The 27450-nt window shown below is 39.9% G+C and overlaps 1 protein-coding gene across 1 annotated transcript in view; it reads left to right on the top strand.

Annotated features, from left to right (window-relative positions):
* The first annotated feature begins 13559 nt into the window (after positions 1-13559).
* LOC120533180 (gastrula zinc finger protein XlCGF26.1-like) overlaps positions 13560-27450 on the top strand; it is a 29002-nt gene continuing 15111 nt past the window's right edge. The window contains exons 1-2 of the mRNA XM_039759912.1: positions 13560-13858; positions 19780-20246. Coding sequence (XP_039615846.1) covers positions 19841-20246 — 406 coding nt within the window. The 5' untranslated portion in view covers positions 13560-13858; positions 19780-19840. The remainder of the gene's footprint in view (positions 13859-19779; positions 20247-27450) is intronic.

Here is a 27450-nt window from a genome sequence, read left to right as displayed (position 1 = left end):
AAACGTCTACACGTGGAAGTATATGTCTCTCTGTCTGTCTGTCTGGCCCGGAAGTGTGAGGCTACAGCATGAAGCTCAGAGAGCAGGCAAGATGGACTCAAGTTCACGAGTCAGAAGAAGAAAGAAGGACAAGGCTACAGCATGAAGCTGAAAAAAAGAGACTCCATCGACTAAAGTGAAACCTCAGAAGAGAGAGAAACTCGCTTAGCCGCTGATAGACGAGGGGGGCGAGCACATCGGCGAAATGAAACCTCCGAGGAGAGAGAAACTCGCTTAGCTGCTGATACACAAGTGAGGTGAGCCCATCAGCAAAACAAAACCTCAGAGGAGAGAGAAACTTGCTTAGCTGCTGATAGACGAGGGGAGCAAGCACTTCTGCAAAATGAAATCACCGACTCTGCGTTTCAATTTTTTTCTGACGATTTCAATAGTTTCTAGGAGTCCAGGCTTTTTACAGCACAGGCTTACACAGCTAGTACCTTATAAACAGCAGTAAGTCTATGGGATTTGAGGCATTTTGACAAAGGTTACACAATAAAGAATACAAAAGGGGAAAGCAGAGTAATGTAGAACTCTACCAAGACAAAACACAAGCCATGTAGGAAGGCTGCTTCAGGAAGATTATTTTTATTTTTATCAAAGAGTTACTATTACAGTATGTTTTGCTAAAATAAGCTGTTTAATTTAGTATAATTAAAAGAAAAAGACAATTGATGTGTGATGAGACTGGGAGATTTGAAGTAGCATTTTCACATTTAATGAAGTTAAAAAAATTGTAATTTGTTCTCTTTGCTTTTCTTTTTAAATGTGGGGGGAATGCATTGCAGCACATCATTAATTAAGAATGTTAATAATAAGCACTTTCCGTTATTTGGACATGACTCACAGACTTCAAATCAGCAGCTACAGATAGCCTATCGTACTTTTTGTTAAAATCTAGACGGTGTGGCCACTTCCTTCTCCGTACTCACAGAGCTATGGGCACCTTGTTATCTGTATGTGCCGGACTGTAGCTATGATCACACCCATGCAGAATATTCAGCCCCTTCAAATCCAGAAAGACGCCTTTAATCAGGGTTAAATGAAGCATGTTTCCTCAAACTCAGATTTCTAAATGAATAAGGAAAATGTAATAAATCAAACATGTAATTATTTGTACTGTGCTCTTTTGTTCTTTGTAATTACTTTTCCAAATTATCACCACATGGGTTCACGCACTTCCATACTGAAAAAACCGAGGGCCCAAAAAAACAATCATGGTTTATATTTTATGACAAAAGAAATTCAAAGTTAAGAGAAAAATCCAAAATATACAGTGGACTTGAAGGGCAAAATGCAAACACAAATTAACAAAACAAAAAAAGAACCGCATGAAATTAATAAAAAGTGACAGCGTGAAATAAACATTAAAAAGTGAGAGCATGAAGTCAACCAAAAACACATAAGGGCAATGATGTGCACCCTCTGGCTGAACTGGAGCCCTGATTCCCACCCCTTGAACTGCCTTGTTGAAGATGTGTGAACTAGGAGACAGTCGGAAATACTAAGAAAATCAACTTAATGTGTTAAAATTACCCCCACAGGACCACAAGTGCTCCGTTTCACAGCTGCTGTTATATGTGTGTATATATAAAATGAAGGGAACATCTAATCATCCCATTCTAACACCAAGTCGATGAAGCTTTAAGGATATCAGTCTGACCGGTTAGGAAGCGTAAGCGACTGTGGATCAACTTCACTTGCTCTGGTGAAGATGAAAGTGACAACAGGCGACCTTGTGATGGCTCGTATGGATGTGCCATCCTAGAGGAGCTGGACTACCTGTGCAACCTGAATGGGCTGCAGGTACCACCTCAGGCTACCAGGAGTGACAAGGACACTAGCAAAATGCAGAACTATAGAAGAATCCGCCAGGAAGTATAAAAAGAGAGAACAATTGTCTGTGGCCACCATTCTCTTTTTGGGGGCCGTCTTGCTGGTCACTTGAACAGGGTCTGCTGGAGAAACGAGGCATTTGATGGCCGAAGGTTTAAGTCCAGTGTACCGACGATTTGCCAATTAAAACACAGCACTTGCTGGAGACCCGCCCTCTCCGCTTTGACGAGTGAAAATGACAGATTTAAATTCAAGCCGTATTTCTTGTTGCATTTGGAAGAATACTGCAGATAAAATGACATACATAAGCAACACAAAAACGTATTTCGTGACACATTTATTTATGCTCGTATTTTATGCTTTTTCTTTATTTTATTGGCACATTGCACAGAATTTTTTTTTATTTATGCATTAGAACAACCTACACAAGAACAGGCCATTCAGCCCAACAAAGCTCGCCAGTCCTATCCACTTGTTTCCTCCAAGAAAACATCAAGTCGAGTTTTGAAAGTCCCTAACGTCTTACTGTCTACCACACTACTTGGTTGTTTATTCCAAGTGTCTATCGTTCTTTGTGTAAAGAAAAATTTCCTAATGTTTGTGCGAAATTTACCCTTAACAAGTTTCCAACTGTGTCCCCGTGTTCTTGATGAGCTCATTTATTTTGTATATACTGCACGTTTCAGTCAACTTCTTCTTTTAATTGGATTCCAGATCCAAAGTACGTTATTCCCAAATTCTGAATTTCTGTATCAATCTAAAAACTACATACTGGTTATGCAAAATATTTACTTAATACAGCAACAATTTGTGTTTTTAAAGGTCAACCAAATTCATTTTATTATTTCAGATCTCCTGGTTATTTAAGCCAGTATTTACTAAGATGGACACAAACGGGTAACACCCATTTAGCTGCTCTTTACCCTTCATAGATGATTCATTTCTGTTAACTCTCAGTATTAACCCCAGGGTTTAAAGAATAAATGCTGTTTTGTCTTTTCAAATATATAGCAAAAAATGACAACTATCTGAATCTGAACTGGGCAGCACGGTGGCACAATGGGTAGTGCTGCTGCCTTGAAGTTAGGCTTCCCGGGTCCTCCCTGCGTGGAGTTTGCATGTTCTCCCCGTGTCTGCGTGGGTTTCCTCCCACAGTCCAAAGACATGCAGGTTAGGTGGATTGGTGATTCTAAATTGTCCCTAGTGTGTTTGCTTGGTGTGTGGGGGTGTGTGTGTGCCCTGCAGTGGGCTGGCTCCCTGCTCGGGGTTTGTTTCCTGAGTTGCGCCCTGTGTTCACTGGGATTGGCTCCAGCAGACCCCCGTGACCCTGTAGTTAGGATATAGCGGGTTGGATAATGGATGGATGGATGAATCTGAACTTTATGGCCAGTTTCTATAAATTTCTGTTGGTGTTACCTCCATATACATAGAATTAAACAACACAATATTGACATCCTCACAAAATTACACACAGTAAACACAGATATATAAAACAATATAGCAAAGAAGAATTGCACTCCTGAATGAGAACATTAGAGGGTCAGCTCAGGAGGGATGGTTGGGAGAAATAGTCAGAGAGGAGAGATTGTGTTGGTTTGGTGCAGAGGAGAGATGGTGGGTATATTGGAAAAAGGTTGTTAAGGATAGAGCTGCCAGGGAAGAGGAAAAGAGGAAGGCCAAAGAGAAGGTTTATGGATGTGGTGAGAGAGGACATGCAGGTGATGAGGGTGACAGAGCAAGATGTAGAGGACAGAAAGATATGGAAGAAGATGATCCACTGTGGTGACCCCTAACGGGAGCAGCCAAAAGAAGAAGAAGAAGAAGAAGAAGAATTGCACTCCTGCACAGTAATATATTGGGTAAGTCTTATACATAATGAACATAATTTGTATTGAATGGAGAAGAATGGAAATCAGGAAGAGACTGAAGAATCAGAGTCTGTGTTTAACCAGAGTGACTGCAATAGGAAAGAAAGCATTTCTCCATCTAGTAGTATGGAAAATAAAATTAGTATATTCATGTATTAGCATAAATGAATATAGAAAAATATATAAGCATTAACCTTAGTGCAAATATTAATACAAATCAGGTCTGCTAAACAAATGGTTAAATAAAGGCACATGCCATATTTCTTTTTTAATTAAAGCTTAGCTCTAGCTACCAATATAACCTAGCTAGAGGACCCAGGAAGGGAGGATGATGAAATAAAAACAGCTTAAGGGTGGAATAAGGGAAACACCTGCTGGCTCAAGACCAACCAAAAATAAGCAAAGCAGAGAAAATAAAGATGAACAATAGACAGTAAAAATACCTATGGCCAGCTGCAGAAGGGAGTCAGGAGATAATAATGGTTCCCATGATAACTTGGGAAGCCAGCTAGCCAGCTGCATAAAGGAGTCAGGGGAAAGCAGCGAATGAGCTGCTTTGAGTGAGGTCAGAATGATAAGAAATGATTACATAAACTGTGATTTTTGAACTGTTCGGGGCTCGACTCGATTTGGCCAGATTGGGTTGAGTCCGCGTTATCGTTTTATTGCAATAAAGCTATATACTCTGTTTGCCTATCCTATGACTCCTAATAGCCTTCTTTTCAGGTAAAGCCTCGACAGTAGATGTTGCCTTTAGTGGCCAGTAACATTTCCTCAGTGGTAATAACTGAACAAGATGGTTGCCCATCGGGAGTGTAGTCTTTGCTTTTATTTCCTGACCCGTGATGCGTATACAGGACTTCAATGGAGTCCAGTTTCAGGCCTACAGTCTTTTGATGCATTGCCATACCAGACTGTGATGGAGAAAGTGAGGCTCCTTTCAAAGACAAACCCATAACAGTGAATCTGCACCAACTGGGACAGCTGAAACTTTTTAAGATGATGGAGATAAAGCATGCTGAGCTTTTTGGATAAGACCGGCTATATTTTCATCCCAGTTCAACATGTGAGTGATAGTTATGCTAAAGGAATGACAGTATTGACAGTAACATCATTTACAACTAGGGACACAGGAGGTGAGGAGCGTCTCCTGAAATCTACAATTGGTTATCAAGAAATTCAAGTTAAGGTTGTTGAGGGTGAACCAAGCAGGCAGCTGATCCACCGCCATCTAATATGGCACCTCATTGCCCTCCGTGATCAGGCCAGTCAGGGTGCTGTCAGTGGCAAACCTCAGCAGTTTAACAGATGGGTCACCGGAGGGGCACTCATTTCTTAGGGATCATTTTTTTCTGCGTTTTCTTACTTATTAGTACTGCATTTTTCCAAATGCAAAATAAGAAAAGGGAAAAAAAAGGTTAGGTAAATAAGCAATAAGGTTAATTTACGGGTATAAATGGCTGCCTGATTGTGAAATTGGTTGAAACACAAATCTACGCTTCACTACTTTACTTACAAATCAATAAGGAATAAGCACCAACACTTATTAAAAAAAAATAAGCATTTTGTGACACTCCCACACTTTCTCCGCTACTTATAATTTTGTTGCTTTGGCCCCAAAACCCACTTTTCTTTAACCATAACCACCTTTTGTCAGCTTTCTTGGTAGACTGGTAACTCTGAGGCTAAGGATCTGCGCTGGTATCTGGAAGGTTGCCGGATTAAATCCCATTTACTGCCACTGGGTATCCAACTCTGTTGAGCCTTGAGCAAAGCCCTCAACCTGAAAATTGCTCTAGGGGTGCTGTACAATGGCTGACCCTGTGTTTTGACCCCCAGAGGTCATGTGAGAAGACAATTTCCCCTCTGGGATTAATAAAGTGTATAAAATCAAACATGCACTGTGTGAACTGTCCTCCTGTTCATGCCCACTTGTTCTACAGCAGCGATGCTCAGTTACATCCTGGATGTCTGCAGTGGCTGCAGGTTTTTGCTTTAACCAGTTTCTTAATTATAATCCATTTATTTTGTAATAAAGCAATATTTTTTTTGGGCTTTGTGATAAGTGGATCATGGTATTGTGCTGATTTTAAATTAGTAGTCATGTTTGGGTGTGTGCAGGCACATTTTGTTCCATGGTTATTTGTAGTACTCTGGCCAATTGTACAATACATTACAATACAATACAATTTATTTTTGTTTAGCCCAAAATCACACAAAAAGTGCCGCAATGGGCTTTAACTGGCCCTGCCTCTTGACAGCCCCCCAGCCTTGACTCTCTTAGAAGACAAGGGAAAAACTCCCAAAAAAACCCTTGTAGGGAAAAAATGAAACAAACCTTGGGAAAGGCAGTTCAAAGAGAGACCCCTTTCCAGGTAGGCTGGGTGTGCAGTTGGTGTCAAAAAGAAGGGGGACAATACAATACAATACACAGAACAGTATAAAAATAAAAATATTACAAGTACTGACCAGAATTTAACAGTAGATGATATCCCATAATATGATTTGGATTTGTTTAGAGTCCTGGAGATCGTGGCCATCATCCTGCCTCCCCCTATTGGCCATTCCACGGCTGAGTCAGCGCTGGGCCAGCCAATCCGATGAAATGACTCCTCTACCCCACGGTTCGTGCGATCCTCCATCAGAGATGACTTTACCTTAGGCAGGCAAAACAACTTGGCAGGTGGGCTGTGGCACCAAGTCCCACATTTAAATACCGAGAAGAGAAACAGAATAGGTGAGGGTTAGTATCAAATTATAACTATCATGTTACTTATGTTTTAGTGCTAATGACTAACAACAGAGATGCAGTCTGTACAGTTAATCAGCAGCTCTAGTCAGGGTGTGCTAAACTGAAGTAGTGAGTCTTCTGCTGGGATTTGAAAGCTGAGACCGAAGGGGTATCTCTTATAGCAGCAGGCAGACCATACATACACGTGTCACATACATGTGCATCGTGTCTCAGAGGTAGTGGCTTGTCACACCCAGTTAAAGAGGACAGATAAAACGGAGCCTGCATGACAGAGAGGGGGACAGGAAGGGAGAGAGCCATTGTGGGTGAAAGGAGGCAGGCAGCCAGGAGGAGATCCCCTTACAGGAATGTAGGGCCGACACTCAGGAGGCTAAAGAGGATCACTCCGGCTAAGAGTGTCTGTGTAGAGTGACCCATTGTTCAAGCGACTCTTCTGTTTAAGACCAAGGAGGGGCAGTGGGAGACAGGGAGGCTCAGTAAGGTGACTCCCGGGGCCACCAACAGCAGCAGAGACCCAAGCTTAGAAGAACTGTGGTTGAGCGTGGCACCCAGCTGGGAGCCATGGACAGCAGGGACCCAAACCTGGGAGAGAAGATTGGCTGTGCAAGGACGTCTCTTCTGTCTGCAGGATCCCATGTGGGGTAAGCAGAGCAGACATCGGTTTTAAAGGGATGAGTTTTAAGAGACTGTGTCCTGCTTATTGATTTTTAACCTTGTTTTAACACATTCTTTATTGTGTTTTTAACCTCCACGTAGACAATGTGATTTTATTGGATCTTTTATGGAACATTTTGCAGCACTGCACTTTAATTTGAAAACTTTGATTGCTGATGATTTTAAATTAAAGCACTTGGCACTTATGCACCTTCTCGTTGCTGCATGTGTGTGCCCTCATTCGCCCGGCTCATCTCAGTAATGACTATCGATCATCCAGGTTCAAGAAGCTCCCCAGATGCAATGGGGAGGGTGGAGCCGACCCAGACCAACACAGGTTTACTTTTAGGTGACTCACTTGTTACAATTCAGAACCCATAATTGATTATTTCAGTTTTAAACTGCTGCATTGAGGTTTTTAAGTATTGCCTGTTTTCCTAAGCCGTTGGTTAATGATAAGGTGCAAATGACAAAGTATCCCCAGTTAACGTGCCTCCATTTAAATCTGTGTACATGCATCATGAACTGTATTAACAAAATGTTTGGAAGTAAATACAAGAGATGGGAAAGATCAAGAGGTTCAAATCTGTTCTGCACCACAAAATAATGTTTGCAGAAATTTAAAAATCTGCAGCATTGTAAAGATTTGTCTTGGAAGAACAAAATTACTAACAAACCACAAAATTAACGGCCAAGTTTCACTATCTGCTTACAAAACTGGTTGGAACGAAAACCTGCATTCACTGTAGACCTCCAGGACTGTAATTAAGGACCCCTGCTTTACAGAGTAGTCATGATCCTTAAAGCTTTCAGCTCAGATAAGGCATTGTCGTTCTTCATATCCTCAGCCTCTTTCAGGCTCCTATCTTTTCCTCTGTGAGTAACTCCCTTCTAATCAAAACCTATAACAAACATTAGAAACATTTTTAATTTCCCCTGTGGCCGTCATCTCTTTTCTTCTACTCCCTGCAGGAGACAAAAATGACATGTCACTGGATGTTTTAAAATGTGAGATTATTTTTGGTGGAGGACAGGATTCTGGCTTATCTGAGGTTCAATTAAAGAGGCTGAGGCTGGACTTAATGTGGCGGTTCTCAACCTGTGGGGCGTGAAGTAACAAAAAAGGGGGCTGGAAGATATGAAAAAAAGAAAACAAAAATCAAAAATATGAAAAATACATTTCACTGTGAGGCTGTCGCTGTATTTTTCAATCAAAAAATTAATGATATTAGAAATAACATAGTATATCCCTCCAACACTAAGGATCCCCCTAAACCCCAACATCCTGTTATAAACAAATTAAACTCTTTCACTAGGATAGATTTACCTGATTTACAAAAAATAATATCTCAATTAAAACCCTCCACCTGCGTCCTTGACCCGATACCAACAAGGTTTTTCAAAGAAGTATCAGGCGTGCTAATTGATAATGTTCTTCACATAGTAAATTCGTCACTAGATACTGGGGTCTTCCCAGACTGTCTTAAGACTGCTGTAGTTAAACCCCTACTTAAGAAACATAATCTTGACCCTCGCTCTTGAAAATTTTAGACCCATCTCTAACCTGCCTTTCTTAAGTAAAGTTCTAGAGAAGGCAGTCACTATGCAGTTAAATGACCACCTCAATAAATATGCTATTCTTGATAAATTTCAGTCGGGTTTTAGAACAAATCACAGCACAGAAACTGCACTCGTTAAAGTAGTAAATGACTTGCGGGTAAATGCAGACAGAGGCCATTTATCTGTTCTCATCCTCTTAGATCTGAGTGCTGCATTTGACACCATTGATCACAACATTCTTAGAAATCACCTTAGTCAATGGGTGGGCCTCTCTGGCAGTGTCTTAAATTGGTTTGAATCCTACCTGACAGGGAGAAAATTTTTGTTAGTTGTGGTAATTACAACTCGAAGACACATGATATCCGATATGGTGTTCCACAAGGCTCTATCCTGGGTCCGCTGTTATTCTCAATCTACATGCTTCCGTTAGGTCAGATTATCTCAGAGCACAATGTGAGCTACCACAGCTATGCTGATGACACACAGCTGTACTTATCAATAGCACCTGATGACCCTGATTCTATTGATTCACTAACACAATGTCTGACTAGTATCTCAGAATGGATGAATAGTAATTTTCTCAAGTTAAATAAAGAGAAAACTGAAATCTTAGTGATCAGCAATAATGGATACAATGAGGCTATTAGAAATAAACTGGATACATTAGGATTAAAAGTCAAGATGGAGGTAAAAAGCTTAGGGGTAATTGTTGACTGTAATCTGAATTTTAAATCACATATTAATCAGATCACTAGGACAGCATTTTTCACTTAAGAAACATAAGTAAAGTTAGACCTCTTATATCACTGAAAGATGCTGAGAAATTAGTTCACGCGTTTGTTTTCAGTCGACTAGATTACTGTAACGCACTCCTCTCTGGACTACCCAAAAAAGACATAAATCGTTTGCAACGAGTGCAGAATGCAGCTGCTAGAATCCTAACTAGGAAAAGAAAATCAGAACACATCACACCAGTCTTAGCGTCACTACACTGGTTACCTGTGTCATTCAGAATTGACTTTAAAATTCTGCTTATGGTTTATAAAGCCTTAAATAATCTCGCCCCATCTTATATATCGGAATGTCTGACACCTTATATTCCAAATCGTAACCTCAGATCCTCAAATGAGTGTCTCCTTAGAATTCCAAGAACAAAACTTAAAAGAAGTGATGAGGCGGCCTTCTGCTGTTATGCACCTAAAATCTGGAATAGCCTGCCAATAGGAATTCGCCAGGCTGATACAGTAGAGCACTTTAAAACACTGCTGAAAACACATTACTTTAACATGGCCTTTTTATAACTTCATTTTAATCGTAATTTAACTTAATCCTGATACTCTGTATGTTCAATTCATCATAACAACTATTCATGGTGGCTCTAAAATCGTTACTGACCCCTACTCTCTTTTCTGTTTCTTTTTCCGGTTTCTTTGTGGTGGTGGCCTGCGCCACCTCCAACTACTCAAAGCATCATGATGCTCCAACAATGATGGACGTATTAAAAGGCAGAAGTCTACGTGACCATCATCATCATCAAGCCCTTCCGTGAGAATCCTAAATCCAAAGAAGACTGTTTCATTTATGTTAGGTAGAATGCCCAGAGGGGACTGGGTGGTCTCTTGGTCTGGAATCCCTACAGATTTTATTTTTTTCTCCAGCCGTCTGGAGTTTTTTTTTTTTTTTTTTTTCTTTCCCCCCTGGCCATTGAACCTTACTCTTATTCTATGTTAATGTTGATTTATTTTGTTTTATAATTGTGTCTTTCATTTTTCTATTCTTTAATATGTAAAGCACTTTGAGCTACTGTTTGTATGAAAATGTGCTATATAAATAAATGTTGACATCTACTGAAACCAAAACAAATTAACTTAAACTAAATTCTGATACTAGAAAAATGAATATAGAGTTAAACAAATGTCGATAAAAGTTAAGTAGGTATAATAAAACTTGTAGCTGTGTATCGGCAGCAAAAAGTATAGGAAAAATGTTATTAAGGTTTAAAAAAAACATTGGGGGGTGCACGATTAAAACTGCTATGAAAACTCGGGTCGCAAATACTTAAAGGTTGAGAAACGCTGACTTAATGGCTCAATGAAAGAAATATAAAAATATCGGAACGGTAACAAAAGTTAAGCTTAAAACAATATTCACTATGCAACAACAATTTATTTTTTGTATAGCCCAAAATCACACAAGGAATGCTGCAATAGGCTTTAACAGGCCCTGTTTCTTGACAGCCCCCCAGCTTTGAATCCCTAATAAAACAAGAAAGAAACCCTTTTAGGGAAAAACATAGAGGAAATCTTGGGAAAGGCAATTCAAAGAGAGACCCCTTTTCACGTAATTTGGGTGTGCAATGGGTGTCACAAAATGGGGAAAATACAATACAATACACAGAACAGACCACAAGTAATCCTCTTCACAGATCTAGATGGCAGATCTATCATTGCTACCTCAGGAATACAATACAATAGTACAATATTACAAAAGTAATAGTAAAAGCTAAAAAACAAAATGCAGGAGTAGATGATATTATGAGGATTCAGATTTGATTAGAGTCCTGGATACCTCGGCCAGCAAGCTGCCTCCTCCTATTGGCTATTCCACAGCTGTGTCAGCGCTGAGCCAGCCAATCTGATGAAAGGACCCCTCTACCTGACTATTCCTGTGACCCTCCATCAGAGATAACTTTACCTTAAAACAACTTGGCAGGTGAGCCGTGGCACCAAGTGCCACATTTGAGTACTGAGAAGAGAAACAGAATAGGTGAGGGTTAGTAACAAATTAAAACTATCATGTTACTTACAGTATCTCACAAAAGTGAGTACACCCCTCACATTTTTGTAAATATTTTATTATATCTTTTTATGGGACAACACTGAAGATGTGACACTTTGATACAATGTAAAGTAGTCCGTGTACAGCTTGTATAACAGTGTTTTGCTGTCCCCTCAAAATTAATCAACACACAGCCATTCATGTCTAAACCGCTGGCAAGAAAAGTGAGTACACCCCTAAGTGAAAAATGTCTAAATTGTGCCCAATTAGCCATTTTCTCTCCCCGGTGTCATGTGACTCGTTAGTGTTAGAAGGTCTCAGGTGTGAATGGGGAGCAGGTGTGTTAAATTTGGCGTTATCGCTCTCACACTCTCTCATACTGGTCACTGGAACTTCAACATGGCACCTCATGGCAAAGAACTCTCTGAGGATCTGTCATCATGGAGGAGTGGAAGAGGATTCCAGTGGCAACCTGTGAAGCTTTAGTGAACTCCATGCCCAAGAGAGGTAAGGCAGTGCTGGAAAATAATGGTGGCCACACAAAATATTAACACTTTTGGGCACAATCTGGACATTTTTCACTTAGGGGTGTACTCACTTTTGTTCCCAGAGGTTTAGACATTAATGGCTGTGTGTTGAGTTATTCTGAGGGGACAGCAAATTTACAACGTTATACAAGCTGTACACGGACTACTTTACATTGTATCAAAGTGTCACATCTTCAGTGTTGTCCCATGAAAAGATATAATAAAATATTTACAAAAATGTGAGGGGTGTACTCACTTTTGTGAGATACTGTATGTTTTAGTGCTAATGACTAACAACAGAGATGCAGTCTGCACAGTTAATCAGCAGCTCTAGTCAGGGTGTGCTAAACTGAAGTAGTGAGTCTTAAGGTGGGATTTTAAAGCTGAGACTGAAGGGGCATCTCTTATAGTAGCAGGCAGGTCACTCCACAGTGAATCAATTTCTCAAAATCCTGCTTATTTAGAAAACACCTTAAATTCCCAACATTTTTAAGATGGATTGTCCAGATCCCAAGAGTCAGTTTATGTGTCTGAGTTAAAGTCTGCAAAGGTCTCTGCCACCCAGATCACACTGCACCCACCCAGCCCCTAATCCTCCTGAGGTTGGTGTGCCCACAGGAGGGCAGTCCCATGTTACATTTTCAGGCTGTGTCCAATTGAGCCCCATGGTAGACCCAGCCACCAGGCGCTTGCCTGCGGGCACTTCTCCCGGGCCTGGCTCCAGAAAGAGGCCCTAGTAACGCCATACTGGGCAGAGTACTCTTTTTATCTTTATAGAGACGCATTATTAGGGGGCAGTGAATAGTTAATTTACAAAAAAAAACTACTTAAAATTGCAGTTGTAGTCCAGTTTTAATGAAAAGCAGTATAGATTTTTTTCAGAACCATTACATATTTTATTAAGAGTCTTAACATTGTTCTTGTATTAGTACATCAAATGTCTAATTAGAATCAAAGCAACCTTGAATATTTTTGACCTGATTTTTTTTTACTTTTATTCAAGTATTCTGTACTGTGCTTTTACTTTTTATTTCGGTAATGTTTTTAAAAATAACAATGAGGTTACTTGTGTACTGAATCAGTCTATTGCTCTAGCCATCTCAATTTTTATTTGTGTAAAGAGCTATCAGGAGGTTTCAATGTACGGTCCATATTTAACTAGCGGTGCTGACCATGTACTGTGTTGACCATAAGACATAGGCTACTGCGCCGGACGGAGGCGAAGTTGTACACCAAGTAAGAGCTTCAGTGGGGAAGACGCGAACTTGAGCGTTGTGTTATATACCATACCTGCATACTCGAAAAAAGCCAGTCTCTCCTCAATATTAAATGGCACGGACAATCCTGTACTATAAATTAGGGGAAAAGAGAAGGGGGTTAAAATGTAGTTTTAGGACACGAACAACTACAATTCATTAAAGAAAACGCCTTCCAGTATAAAATAAAAGCACGAACTACAATTCCAAATGGCGTGAAGACCTCTCTCAAAAATTCTGTAACGTTCAGATAGCGTTGCTAACGAAAAAAAAAATGTGAACAAAAAAAGAGACCAACGGGTTTTCCAAAGCCAGACTTTGAGAACGCGCGTGCACGTAACCGGTGGGCGGGGCACCACGACGGTACAAACAGAGCATGCGCTAAACTCACAAGAGCTCAGGCAGGCTGCAGGTTTCCTTGTTTCCGCACTCCTCATGAGATGCGCCCTGTGCATGTTACGCGCGAATGTTTAATGGGTGCATACGGAACAGTGGGCCGTTTTCGTCAGATTTCGGGTTGTGACCAACTTACGTAGGATTTGTGCATTGCCAGTGGTAACGAGAATCAGATCACCGGTAGACCGAATGGTAAGTGAAAGTTTCATGCTGTGGATGTGGGTTTTTCAGTAATTCTTTTTTTCCAGCCTGAAGGCGTATTCATCTTTGTTTTTTTTTTTTTTTTTTTTATCTTTCCTTGCACTGTGCTTGCTTTGTGTTTCCTCTTTTATAGCTTCGTTCTGTTTAGGACTGAGTGCTTTCACGGGTTCGCTTTGCGTGTCTGTACCGTGGACAGGCCTCAGTATCTCCGGTTCCCTTCACACTGCTGAGTCCCGTTATAAAGCAGCGGCGCCTGGCTTCAGAGTAGCACTTTTTAACCGCATATTTCTTAGTGGAATTCATTCACATTTTGAGGCAGTGACTATTTGATCCTTAAAATGGTGCGCAATTTTATGCCATTGTTTTTTTTTTTGTTTTTTTTTTCCATTGCCGTAGTGCATTATGCTGGGCGAGGGTAATGAAGGCGGCTCTGACCAGCACCCATCTGCCTCCACTTCAGGATATTCAAAGCTCTCACTGCGTTAGAAAGGCAAGCTCAATGGCTCTATACCAAATACTTTGCATAATCCCCTTTATAATGGGGAGGCCAAAATTGCTGTTTCTTTTGTATGTACGAGCACTTTATATTTTGTGATTGAAAAAGGATAAAAGATTTTAGAGCATATACCCATAAAGAAAAGGGCTGATTATTGGAATTCAATTTGAATAAAAACAAATCAGATATGGTTAAGCTTAAGTCTTTTTTTTCTCCTCTTCTTTGGCTTAAAAGTGTTCATTAGTAAGAAATGAAACACACTTTTATTTTATTTTTTTCCCCTGGGTAGAATACATACAGTACCTGCAATAGTTGAATTGGTCAGGGAGGCACTTCTTTGGATCACGTTGGTGTTACAAACTGGTAGTGCGCAGAATCAAGTTCAGCCAAATGCAGTTCGTTAAAGCACAAACGTGGTCACTCGTCTAAAGGCTCATGTTCCTTTAAAGAGACGTGACACATCTGTAGTCGGCACAAAAGCTGTGTTTAGTAACATATTGGGTAAATGAATACTACATGTTCAACCTGCTTTCTCCTAATCTTAATTTTGTTGAACTCATCGGTTGTTTGTTTGATGCAGGACTGTACTCTTGTGTGCTCAGTGAAGTGCCTTGTGGTGATGCACAGTGTTACTGGTTCATTTAGCTTCCCACCTGCGTAGCCAGTTTAGAGAGTCTGTGCAAATCCTTGAAGCACTGTGTAAAAGGCACAAGTCTGTCCAAAACACGCTCGCATGCACTACCGAAATTGGGCCAATTTAGAATTAATGTGATGTCAGCTGGAGCACACTCTGAAGAATCCACCTCGACAAAGGGCATAAATACTGTAAACGCCACATTGAATCCAAGCCAAGGCAGAGCCTAACCCAAGAATCTGAACCTGTGAAGCAACAGTTCTAGCCACCATCCGTCAGTGCCGCCTGTTTTTGAATTGGCCTGAACTTGAGCCGTACTATTAATTTGCCTCATTGTGTTGTGTAAGCGTCTCAATAAATGTACAGGATCTCGTGTTGAACTGGTACCTGATATGAAGGAGGTGACATCCTTCACATCTCCTATAACTCTTTGATAATTTTCTATGGTGTGGTGTGCTGGGTTGGTAACTTCACTTCAAGAGAGGCCCACCGGATCAACAAGATAATTAAAACGGTAGGCTTAGTTATGGGACCCACACTGGATCCTCAGGAGAGAGTAGAAGAGGAGAGAAGTAAAACCAAACTGAGTGTTGTTATGAACAATGCTGCACATCCTCTCTCTGACATGCCAATACTGAGGACCTTCAGACAACAAATTATTCTGCAGAAGTGTGTCAAGATATGCTGTGGGGGCTCCTTTATGCCAACAGTAATATAACTGCATAATGCATCAATGTGACAGCCATGTCCGAAGTTTTTTCTTTTTAATTATTTGCTTTTTAGTCATTCTAGTATGTGTGTATATTTATTCATTTGTTTGCATATTTATTTATTTATTTATTTACCTATTAGTATATTTTTCATTATTTTTAAAATTTTGGCTCAGAGTGTCACTGCAATGGATTTGAAACAAAGCAATCAAGATGTTACTGAAGTGTAGACTTTCAGCTTTATTTCAAAGGGTTTAATAAAAACATTGTATGAGGTTTTTTTAGGAAAGAGAGCCATTTTTATAGATGGTCCCCCTAGTTTCAGGGTCTCAGAAGTATTTGGACAGACTAACATAATCATAAATATAATGGTTGAAACTCCCTGTACAGACAATGACTGCCTGAAGTCTGAACCCCTGGCCATCTCCAAGTGCTGGGTTTCCACCCCGGTGATGCTGTGCCAGGCCTTTACTGCTGCTGTCTTCAGGGGCTGCTTGTTTGTTGGACTTTCAGCCATCAGTTTTGTCTTCAGCAAGTGACATGAAATGTCCAGTTGGGTTGAGGTCAGTCGATTGATTTGGCCATTGAAGAATATTCCACTACTTTGTATTGAAAAGCACTTGGTTTGCTGTCACATTATGTTTTGGCTTGTTGTCCATCTGCACTGTGAAGTGTCGTCCTATCAGTTCTGCAGCATTTGCCTGATTCTGAGCAGACAGTAAAGCACCCTGCACACTTCAGAACTCATCCTGCTACTTCTGTCAGCAGTCACATCATCAATAAACACCAGTGAGTGACTGCCATTGGCAGCCACGCATGAACAGACCATAACACGGCCTCCACCGTGTTTCACAGATGATGTGGTGTTCATCAGATCAGGAGTCTTCTCTTCTTCATACTCTTCTCTTTCTATCATTCTGGCACATCTTGACCTTCATTTCATCTGTCCAAAGAAATCTGTTCCAAAACTGGACATGCTTTTTAAAAATTTTTTCTGTCAAAGTCTAATCTGTCTTTCCTCTACTTGAGGCTCACCAGTGGTTTGCACCTTGTGGTAGTCCCTCTGTCTTTACTTTCACGGAGTCTTCTCTTGATTGTAGACTTTGGCAATGGGTGGTCTACCTCCCAGAGAGGGTTCTTGGTTTGGCTAACTGTCATAAAAGGGTTGTTCTTCACCAAGGAAAGAATTTTGTAATAATCTAGCAGAGCTGTTTTCTGTGGTTTTCCAGACCTTCTGGTGTTTTTGAGCTCACCAGTGTTTTCCTTCTCTTTAAGAATGTGGCAAATGGTTGATTTGGCCACTCCTGGGGCCTCGTGTATAAACGGTGCGTACGCACAGAAATGTTGCGTAAGAACTTTTCCACGTTCAAATCGCGATGTATAAAACCTACACTTGGCGTAAAGCCACGCACTTTTCCACGGTACCTCATGTCTTGTCGTACGCAAGTTCTCCACTCGGTTTTGCAGACTGGCGGCACCCAGCGTCAAAGCAATGCTACTGTTCTTGTGTGATTACTCATTATTTTCTGACGCGGCTTTATAAATACACAGAAACTAACCGCATATTGTTTATTAGTGTAATGCATCTGATTGTAATTAACTTGTAACAATATAATGGTCCAGGGAACAGCCATAGTATTCCAAATACCATAATTGCTTTAGCGTTGTTACTCTTACTTCTTCTTCTTCTTCTTCTTTCAGCTCCTCCGTTAGGAGTTGCCACAGCAGATCATCTTTTCCATATTACTCTCACTGCGACTCGAGTATTTATATCACTGTATCTGAGTGATCGGAAGAGAATTATCGGTATACAGCTTTAAGGACACGCTGTCTCAGCCACTGCAAAACGTTTTAAAGCCTTTCCTGTACGGACCTCGCGGTTCAGAAACAGTTTAATCCCAAGAACTTTAAATGCATTCAATCAATTGCTCCTTGTAGAGCGGTTTGTACTTATAAGTACAATCACCCCACTGTAAACTTGCACTACAGTTATAATATCTCAAAACCTGGGCCACTTTATAAAGCGCGTATTTACATATGATGACAATATCATTTTAATGTGAAATGAAGCAAAATATGTTTGTTAAATTATACAGTTAAAACTTTAACTTCATTTAAATAATCTGTATTGTTAATAATTAAACATGTGAGGACACGGTGCCACAGCGCTAGCATGTTCACGTATTGTTCCTGCTTTGCGCTGTATATTTACTGATGCTGGCACAACACTGGAAGGATAGATGGATAGAATAATTAAACACATACAGTATTATGAAGATATTTCAATATTCCTTAAAAGTTTTGAAGAATCGTCGTCGTAAGGTTACAGATGGCTTAACGTCTATTACAGAGCTGATTGTGTGGCGATTGGGTATTTGGGGAAAGAAAAGTAAGGACAGGAATTGGAGATTAGCACGTTTGAAAGAGACAGTACTGCTACAATAATTTCATCGAAGGTCACGCACAATCACGCACCGTATTCCCCTGTTTAATAACGTGCTTTAGCTCCTATCATCATGAAAATGACATCACGTATACATCTCAGTATTTTAATTATTCAGAGAGCTGTAATATCACAAATGTAATGGATTCTGTGTCCTGTCGGAGAAAGAGAAAGAACAGAAGCACGTAGTGATTCACACACACAGAGCACATAGAAGATCAAATACAAAACAAAGCATTTAATGCGCTACTTTAGTTACGATGGGATTTGAGAAACTGGTTAATTAAATGATTTTAAGATGAAGTTTATGATGTTCTACTTTAATGACAAAATAAACTGTGTGATTAAAGTGGAAATGTTGAGATTGAAGTTGACATTTCGTGCTTTTTTCTCCACCGTGTGCCTATTTTTTTTTCTCTGTACCCTAATAAGCTTCCATATGACACTCAGACGGTGGGCTACAACTCGGATTTTCAGGGCGACTTTGATATGTGACAACTTCTTTTTTTTTGTCGGGCACTGTGCGACTTTGTGAACTTGAGCTTTCGAGTTTCTCCAACATGCTATGTCACTCGATCAACTTCCTTTTCTTGTTTATTCCACTGTTTAAACCAACAAATAGTACGTTTTTCTTTGCCTCCACTTGGTATGCGCTGAAATTCTTATATTTTCTCTCTTGCTTTTGCCATTGCCTTTTCACAGAACGCTGAGCTTAAGGGGGATTTATATTGATTTGCATATTCAAAGAGGCGTAATTCTGGGAGGAGTTGGGGCGGGACAGAAGGCGCGTGCACGTGCGTTGCTTTTCACGCTGATCGGGATTTATGGAGCGGAAGAACACGGAATTTGGAGCACACACAAGTTCTTGCATCTGGAATTTTCTATGCGTAAGCACATTTAGGCTTTTGTGCTTACGTCATGTTACATTGCGAATTCTACGCATGGCGTTATATATGAGGCCCCTGGTGCTTCTGCCGTCTCTCTGATGGGTTTGTTTTGTTCTCTCTGCCTAATGCTGGCTTCTTTTTACTTCCATGGACGGCTCTTTGGACCTCATATTGAGGTCATATTCCACACTTGGAATCCACTCCATGCTTAATAGTTTAATGAAATAATGAGGGATCTGCTCACACCTGGCTATGGAGCAGCTTGGAAGGCAAATGTCCAAATACTTTTGAGATCCTGGAGACAGGTTTGGGGGCTATGCAGAAAAATGGCTGTCATTCCTAAATGGCTCATGCAATCTTTTTGGTAAACCCCTTAAACTAAAGCTGAAAGTCTACACTTTAATCACATAATGATTGCTTTGTTTCATCTTCAGTGTGGTGGCGCACAGAGCCAAAATTGTCCCTGTCCAAATATGACTGCAGAATGTTTTGCTTCATGGTTATGTTTAAAATGTGCAGGATATGCCAAAAGGTACAATTTGCTCGGGAATGGGGAGCTTGCCTCATTTCATGCTGTTGTCCCTTTTACTGCACACATCTAAAGATTTTTACACCCCAGTTATTTTGATATAAATCATGCCATAATCATATTTTTACAAATGGACTGTACTTCAACCTAAACTGTGTTTTTCTTTTCTAATGTGTGCAGTTCATCAAGAATTAACCCTTGTCCTTTCCACAGGGAAGACGAAGAAGCTGCCCTATTTTGTCACGTTTGTGATAGGAGCTTGACATTTTAAATCATGGAGAAAACGATTGTAAAAATTAAGGAGGAAGACTGTGAATGGGAATGGATCCACCCAGAACAGGAGAGTCTTTGTATTAAGAATGAGCATTTTAAAGTGGAATCAGTAGACGTGAAGGAAGAGACGGAGCAGAAGTGTGTTGGCGGTGATTTGCAGACACATGACGACAGGCCTGATCATATCAAGGAAGATGGCCGCGACTCCAAACTTTTCTCTCCATTTGAAGGTGCAGGTGAAGCGATTACCAAATTAGACTCTGCTCAGAGTAAGCGCTCTTCTTTCCATGAGCATTCTGTTAATGTGAAGTCTGAGTCATCCGTGTCGCACTCAAAGAGGGCTGAAGGAGCGGCCTCAAGGATGACCTCTGAAGATCAGCCGCCATCTGCAAGTCGGGGCGCAAAAGGTAGGTGTTAAAAAATTAAATACGTGTATTTGTGGTAAACCTAAGCATGGAGTAATGTTTGTTTATGCTGCAAAATAAACTTGTTTGTTGTAAATTACATTAACAGTCATGATGTTAACATTTGAATGAAACCTTGGATAATATAAGCTTATTTTTACTTTGTAATTTTATCTTAATTCGGCAAAAAGCTATTACTGAGTAGTAGGCATAGGCGTTGTCAGCAACTTGACGATGCAGTTCATATTAGGATACCATCATGGCCAACGTGTCCCAATACGACTAGTTCAGCTTTCATCACATAAAGTGTGCTGATTTTTGAGTCCGATATTGCAGAGGCATCTGTCCCTTTCAAAGAATTGCCCGGGACAGGGGATGTGGACCTGCCGTAGTGTCCTGCCCCTTGGACCTCCCTTTTGAAGGTACTGGCAGTGCATTTATGTCAATTACAGCTTTTCAGGATTAACAAAATACTTCCTGATGAATTGCATTCTGAATAAGAGCCTTGCCTGCTTAGTAGGTATTGTTTATTAACTACTTCAAGCAAATGAAAACTGCAGGACCCTTTTATGCAAAAGCACCGACATGCGACGTGCTACCAGCTAAGGTACAATAAACGAAACTGATGAAGTCAAAAATATTGAATAGTGACTGGTGTACAGGGCATGGAATTGAACGTACCATACCGTACGAGCCCCATTAAATAAATGAAATCCAATTGCAAGTAGGTAATCAATCAATCACTCACAATGAAATGCTTATTTCAGGCTGAGAAGTTGTTATTTTGAAAAAAACTCTTGCTTCTTCCAAAATGTATTGTTGTGGTGTGATTTACTACTGATTGGGAGTTGGGCTATTTGCTAGCAGCAGTCTCATTGATTTAATGCAAGTTAATTTTTCTACACTGACCTTCACTTCAGTATTGCATTCACTCATACAGAACTCGCTGTACATGCCAGGATGCCTCCACGCTAGGACCACCGGGGGAGCCAGCCTATTCAGAGCGTTGCCTCCCCCGGAACACTAGATGGCAGCCCCCCTGGGTTGCAGCGGGGCCTAGGACTTAGGCAGGGCTTCATGGGAGTTAGAGTTTGGTGCAGCCCTGTTGGGATCCATGGGCGCCGCCGAGGGGTACTGCAGCTGCTGCTGAGCCATACAGAGCAGTTCTTCTGCCAAACCCTGAAGTGCTGCTGAAAATAAGTCATCAAGCACCTAGAACACTTCTGGGAGCATTAGAAAAGGAGCCAGAGCTGGGAGGAGGAGGATGATACCTGCCGGGGAAGAGTGGAAAAGAAAATGAATGAATGAATGAATGAAAGAAAATAAGAAAATTGTATTGTTATTGTACTTGTGTTTGGGACTATGTTGCTGTGCTTGTGGGAGAAAGCGAAGACATTTCCCACAAGGGAAAAGAGAAAATAAAAGCCCTGTGTGCTTTGAACTTGTGTCCTACGCCTGTCTGTGTCAGGGCTCTCCTTTACAATATGAATACACACATTTTCTTCAGATTTAATCGGATGAAATGTAATGAATGGCCTAAAATGGTGAAAAGGTAAACGGGGAAACAGTCAGAAGTGTAAAGTGTAGGTTAGAAAAAGTGGAAAAAAAGAAAATATCAGAAGACAACAAATGGGCTTATGTAGCTAATGTAATAGGTTACAACCTTCAGATGTTCTGTAGACATTCAATTAAATGAAGCCTTGCAAGTTGAAGCAAACAATTTGCACAGTTGTCCCAACTTCTGTTGATTACTTAAAATCCTCTGTTTATCTTCAAGCAGAACTGGAACAGACCGTTATTACACCATCTGAGGTACTACTTGGGCAATATTATACTGGCATAGAGCAAATAAGCAATGGCAAAAAAAAAGTCAATGAATCATTAAGTGTACAAAATTTGATTAATTTTTTTTTGGATTTTTATTAAAATTTAATAACATTCCATACAAGTAAATCAGGTTTTACAAATATAGGTTTAGAACAAATCAACCCCCCACCCCTGAGAAAGAGAGAGCTAGGCTGGTAGAGTAAAACTTTAAGCTAATAAAAATAAGTAAATAGATAAATTAATCAATTAATAAAGATAAATGGAGTAAAAGAGGGGAGAGAACCTGCTTCCTCGATTTAAATGCTTATTCTAAAATGTTCTTGATTAGATCCTGTCAAGTTTTGAAAAAGTTTTGCACAGATCCTCTAAGTGAGAATTAGATTTTTTCCAATTTCAAGTAGTATGTAACATCAGTTACCCCCTGACTTAATAGAGGTGAGTTACGATTCTTCCAATTGAGCAAGATAAGTCTACGTGCCAATAGTGAAGTAAAGGCGATTCCAGTTTTTGTCCTTCTCCACTTTAAGCCCCTCTGTGAGCCCACCAGACACAGCTGTTAATGGATTAGGAGGGATTGTGACACCCAGGCTGTCTGAAAGGCCTTTAAAGCTTTTGGTCCAGAATGGTGTTAATTTGGTGCAGGCCCAGAACACGTGACCCAGTGAAGCCGGAACTTGATTGCAGCGTTCGCAGGTTGGATCTTGCCCCGGAAACATTTTAGACAAATTGTAAGCAAGATAGATGCTCTCGATGTATAATTTTGAGTTGAATAATTCTATGCTTTGCGCATGTGGCGCTCGAGTTGATTCTCTGCGTTGCTACTTTCCACTCCTTTTCTGATATGTTGAGTGTTTTATTGGATCTTTAAAAGGGAGGGACTGTAAAATAGTTTTATAGATTACAGAAATGCTGTCTGAGAACTCAAGACTGATCAATATTTTTTCCGGCATAGAGGTAGGTGGGAGGTGAGGAAAATTGGGCAGGTTCTGTTTAACACAGTTTCAGATTTGAAGGTAGTGAAAGAAATGTTTCTGGTAAGTTAAATTTGGAATATGATTGTTCGTAGGATACAAAGACGTTGTCTAAGTACAGATCTCTAAGTGATTTAATCCTGAATGTTTTCTAGACATTAAAAACTGCGTACTTTGAGAGGGTGGAAAAAGGTGGTTCTTGTGCAGAGGTGCCACAGATAAAAGCTTTTCTATCTTAAAATACTTCCTCCATTGGTTCCATATTCTGATTGAGTGAAGCATATATATATAGCAGTATATTGGTGATAACTTGCATTGATTTGTGGCACACAGCAAGGAATTTAAAGATATACTGCAGGATTTTATTTCTATTGTGGACCAAGCCTATGTATGTTCATCTATGTCCAGGTTTTCATAGCTTGTATATTTGCTGCCCAGTAATAGAACTGAAAGTTAGGTAGAGCCAAGCCACTTTCTTCCTAAGGTCTTTGTAGGGTTGTTCTTCGGATATGTGGATGTTTTGAATTTCAAATAAATGAGGTTATGGTTGAATCTAATTTCTTAAAAAATTGGTTATTGATGTATATTGGAATGTTTTGAATTAAAAAGAGATGCTTCAGAACGATATTCATGTTAACAATGTTAATTCTTCCAGCTAAAGTGAGATGAAGGGTTGACCATCTATGCAAGTCTTAATTTTTTCCATACAGATGGCATAATTTTGTTGATAAAGAACTTTGTTTACTTGTGATGTTTACCCCTAGGTATTTAAACTGATCTGCAATAGTAAAAAGTAAGGTGTCCAATCGAATACTGTGTGCTTGAGAATTCACTGGAAAGAGCACACTTTTTATTCATATTGATTCTGAGACCAGAAATTTTTTTGAAATTCTGTTAGTGCTATTAAGACTGCAGGCATAGTATTTTGTGGATCTGATATATGCAGTATCATATCATCTGGATATAGAGAAACTTATTTTCTAGTCCTTCTCTGATAATCCCCTTTATCTCCGTAGCATTTCGACAGTGAACCGCCAGTGGCTCAATGGCGATTACAAAAAGCAGTGGTGACAGGGGGCATCCTTGTCTAGTACCACACTCGAGTTTTTAAAGTAGTCTGAATTAACGTTGTTATTACACACTGAGGTTTCTGGATTGGTATATAGTAGTTGGATCCATGCACAAATGTTTGAGCCAAACCCAAATTTCTCCAATGTAGTCAAAAGGTAGTTCCATTCAATTATATCAAATGCTTTTTCTGCATCCAACGATAATATCATCTCTGGGGTGTTCGGGTGAATATATTAAATTAAACAGGCATCGAAGATTGGAAGCCAAGTGTCGGCCTTTAATAAATCCTGTTTGATATCCTTGTGATATTACCGAAGGCAGCACTTTCTCAATCCTTCTAGCTAGGACTTTGGAGAGTATCTTAACGTCATTATTTAGAAGTGGCACTGGTCTGTATGATGTACATTGTAATAAGTCCTTATTTTGTTTAGGAATGACTTTAATTAATGCTTGGCGAAAAGTTCGAGGTAGAATTTCATTGTCGCTAGCTTCTGTAAATGTTGCTAATAAAAGGGGAGTTAGCCGAGTTGAAAATTTATTATAAAATTCAGCAGGGTAGCCATCAGGGTCTGCTGCTTTCCCATTCTCAAATGAGTTTATAGCATCTAGTAATTCTGATTATACAAATTTATCCAATTCCTCTGCACTGAGAAGATCTACAGTATTTGTGATATCTGTAAAGCGTCCATTAGATTGTGTTGTCTTCTGTAATCTCAATAGAGTATAAGGATTTATAGTAGTCTCTAAATGTGTGCATTATACAGTATTTTTATGGTCAATGATTTTGTCTCCGTCTGAATTGGTAATTGCTGGGAATGCATTGCGAACTTCCTGCTTGTGGATTTGTTGAGTTAAGAGCTTATTAGCTTTCTCTCCATGTTCACAGTATTGATCTCTTGATTTAAAAATGAGCTGTTCAGTTTCTTTGATTGTTAAGAGGTTGAGCTCTGAATGCAGAGCCTGCCTTTTCCTATGAAGAGCCTCACTTGGACACCTGGCATGTTCTTGATCTATTCTAGTAATTTCGTTGATTAGCTCGGATACCTTCTTGGTTTCCAATTTTATTTCTGTGGGAAAGATATTAAATAATCTGTCCTTTTTAAAAAGCTTTCAGGGTTTCCCAGTGTATTCCTGCAGAAACCTCCTGAGGATGTATTTATCTAAAAAAAATATTGATTTGCTTGGATATAAATTCTGTACAGTTCTCATCTGCTAATAAAAGTGGATTAAGACGACAGCTGCAAGTAAGGAATGTGGGGCATAGTGATTTCAGCTCCAAAATCAAAGGGGCATGGTCAGAAATAACAATAGTGTCGTATTTGCAGGATTTAATCATAGGCAAGAAATGGTTATCTACAAAGAAATAATTAATTCTTGAGTCACACTGATGCACTGGTGAGTAGGAGGAATATGCTCCTGAGTTTGGGTTTAGAAATCTCTGATAGGTTGTGATCAGTTACAAACTGTGTAATTGTCTTTGCAGTGTTAGATGTCATTGCTCCTGTGGCAGGAGACCTATTTAGGTCTGGATTTAAAACACAATTGATGTCCCCAGTCATTATAATTTTATGAGCGGTCACACTGGGAAAGGATGCAAATACATTTTGCATGAAGTCCCTATCATTGACATTGGGTGCATAAACATTTATCAAAATCACTTTACAGTTAAATAAATTACCTATGATAATCGCATATCTCCCTTCAGGATCAGATACAACATCTGATACTACAAATGAGACTGCTCTATGTATAAGAATTTCCCACACCTCTGGTTTTCTTTGTATCGCTGGAATGGAACATTTGGCCAGTCCAGTCTTTGTGCAGCCGAAAACTGATCTTTTCTTAATCAATGGGTCTCCTGTAAAAATTCAGTTTTAGCGTTTATACCTGTTAGGTGAGAGAATACTTTCTTTCTCTTTAATTCGTGATTCAGGCCTTTAATATTCCAGTTCACAAAGTTAACTGCCTGGTTCTGGAGACGGTGCTTCTGAACTGTTGTTGTAATTTTGTATTCTTAACTTTGACCTTAATTTTCAATTTTCTCAGGAGGTATTGCCATGAAGCATATTATTACGTACATTGGCACTTATAATAATAATAATAAGGATTAAAAGGATAGACTAAAAATAGCTTGCTCTCTTTCTCTCCTCCCCACGTGAGGCTGGACCATACTTCACAAAGTCCCAGTCCTCTGACATACCTAGAGAGAGGGCACGTCCTAAAACAAAACAAGCAGTGGTGTATGAGAAATAAAATTGAGATATCTATTGCCAATACAGTCCAGTTACTATAAGCATAAAATATAATTGTCAACAATCTTCATCCATCCATTATCCAACCCGCTATATCCTGACTACAGGGTATCTTGAAATAGTAAAACAGTAAACCCAGGGAATGATGTTAATACGTAGCCCTGGATAAGCATCATAATTCAAATTTTTGACTCCTCAAAGTAGCCCTCTTTTTCTGATCTAACAGCCAAACTGTGATAGCCCTTTTGATTCAGAATGCCAGTCACTCTCTGCAAGTCACCAACTCTGTCTCCAGCAAAAGAACCCCAGGACCATCACACTTCCTCCTCCAGGTTTGACAGTTGGTGTCTCACGCTTTTTAAAGCATCCTGTCATCAACTTGATGACATACAAACTCCCTGCGTGGTGAACCAAAGATTTCAAATTTGGATTCATCAGTCCATAAGACTTTCTTCTAGTCTGCAGTTCCACAGCTGATATTTCAAGGTGCTATTTTGTCCTTTTAAGGAATGGCTTTTTTTATTGCCACTTATCCTGTCAAACCTGCAACACAAAGGCTCCTATTCACAGTACAAACCGAGATTTGCTTTTTTTTTTTGACCTGCAATGTTACGCTGTGCTTGAAGCTGTTGTACTGTGAGGCGCCTGTGATCACGCGAGCTATGGACCCTCATAAACCTGTCTTCTTATTGGTTAGTCACTTTGAGTCTGCCACATCTCTTCCTGTCAAGAGTTTTTTCTAGTTTCCAATTGCCTTTATGGTTGTGTCGGACACCACAGTGCTTGCTTACACTTTTTTTTATTTTGCAGTTTCTCTAAATGAAAGGCCTACACTTCTAAGGTTAATAATACTTTGTCTCATTTCATTTGTTAATTGCCATTATCTCTGAAATGTACAAGTTTCTACAGTGTACTATTGTCCAAGTTGTGCGTCAGAGGGTGTAGTAACCCATTCTGTCCCAACTCTGCTTTAAGACAGACAGACAGATGGTTTTTAAGTAATCCATACAAGTTGGGACACCTGTGCAAATTGTTTGCTTCAACTTGCAAGGCTTCATTTACTTAAAGATGTTCTGCAGCAATTAA

The sequence above is a fragment of the Polypterus senegalus genome, chromosome 8 (genome assembly GCF_016835505.1).
Source record: "Polypterus senegalus isolate Bchr_013 chromosome 8, ASM1683550v1, whole genome shotgun sequence".
Lineage (NCBI taxonomy): Eukaryota > Metazoa > Chordata > Cladistia > Polypteriformes > Polypteridae > Polypterus > Polypterus senegalus.
Note: the sequence above shows the minus strand (reverse complement) of the source record. Positions and strands in the feature narration are given on the sequence as shown.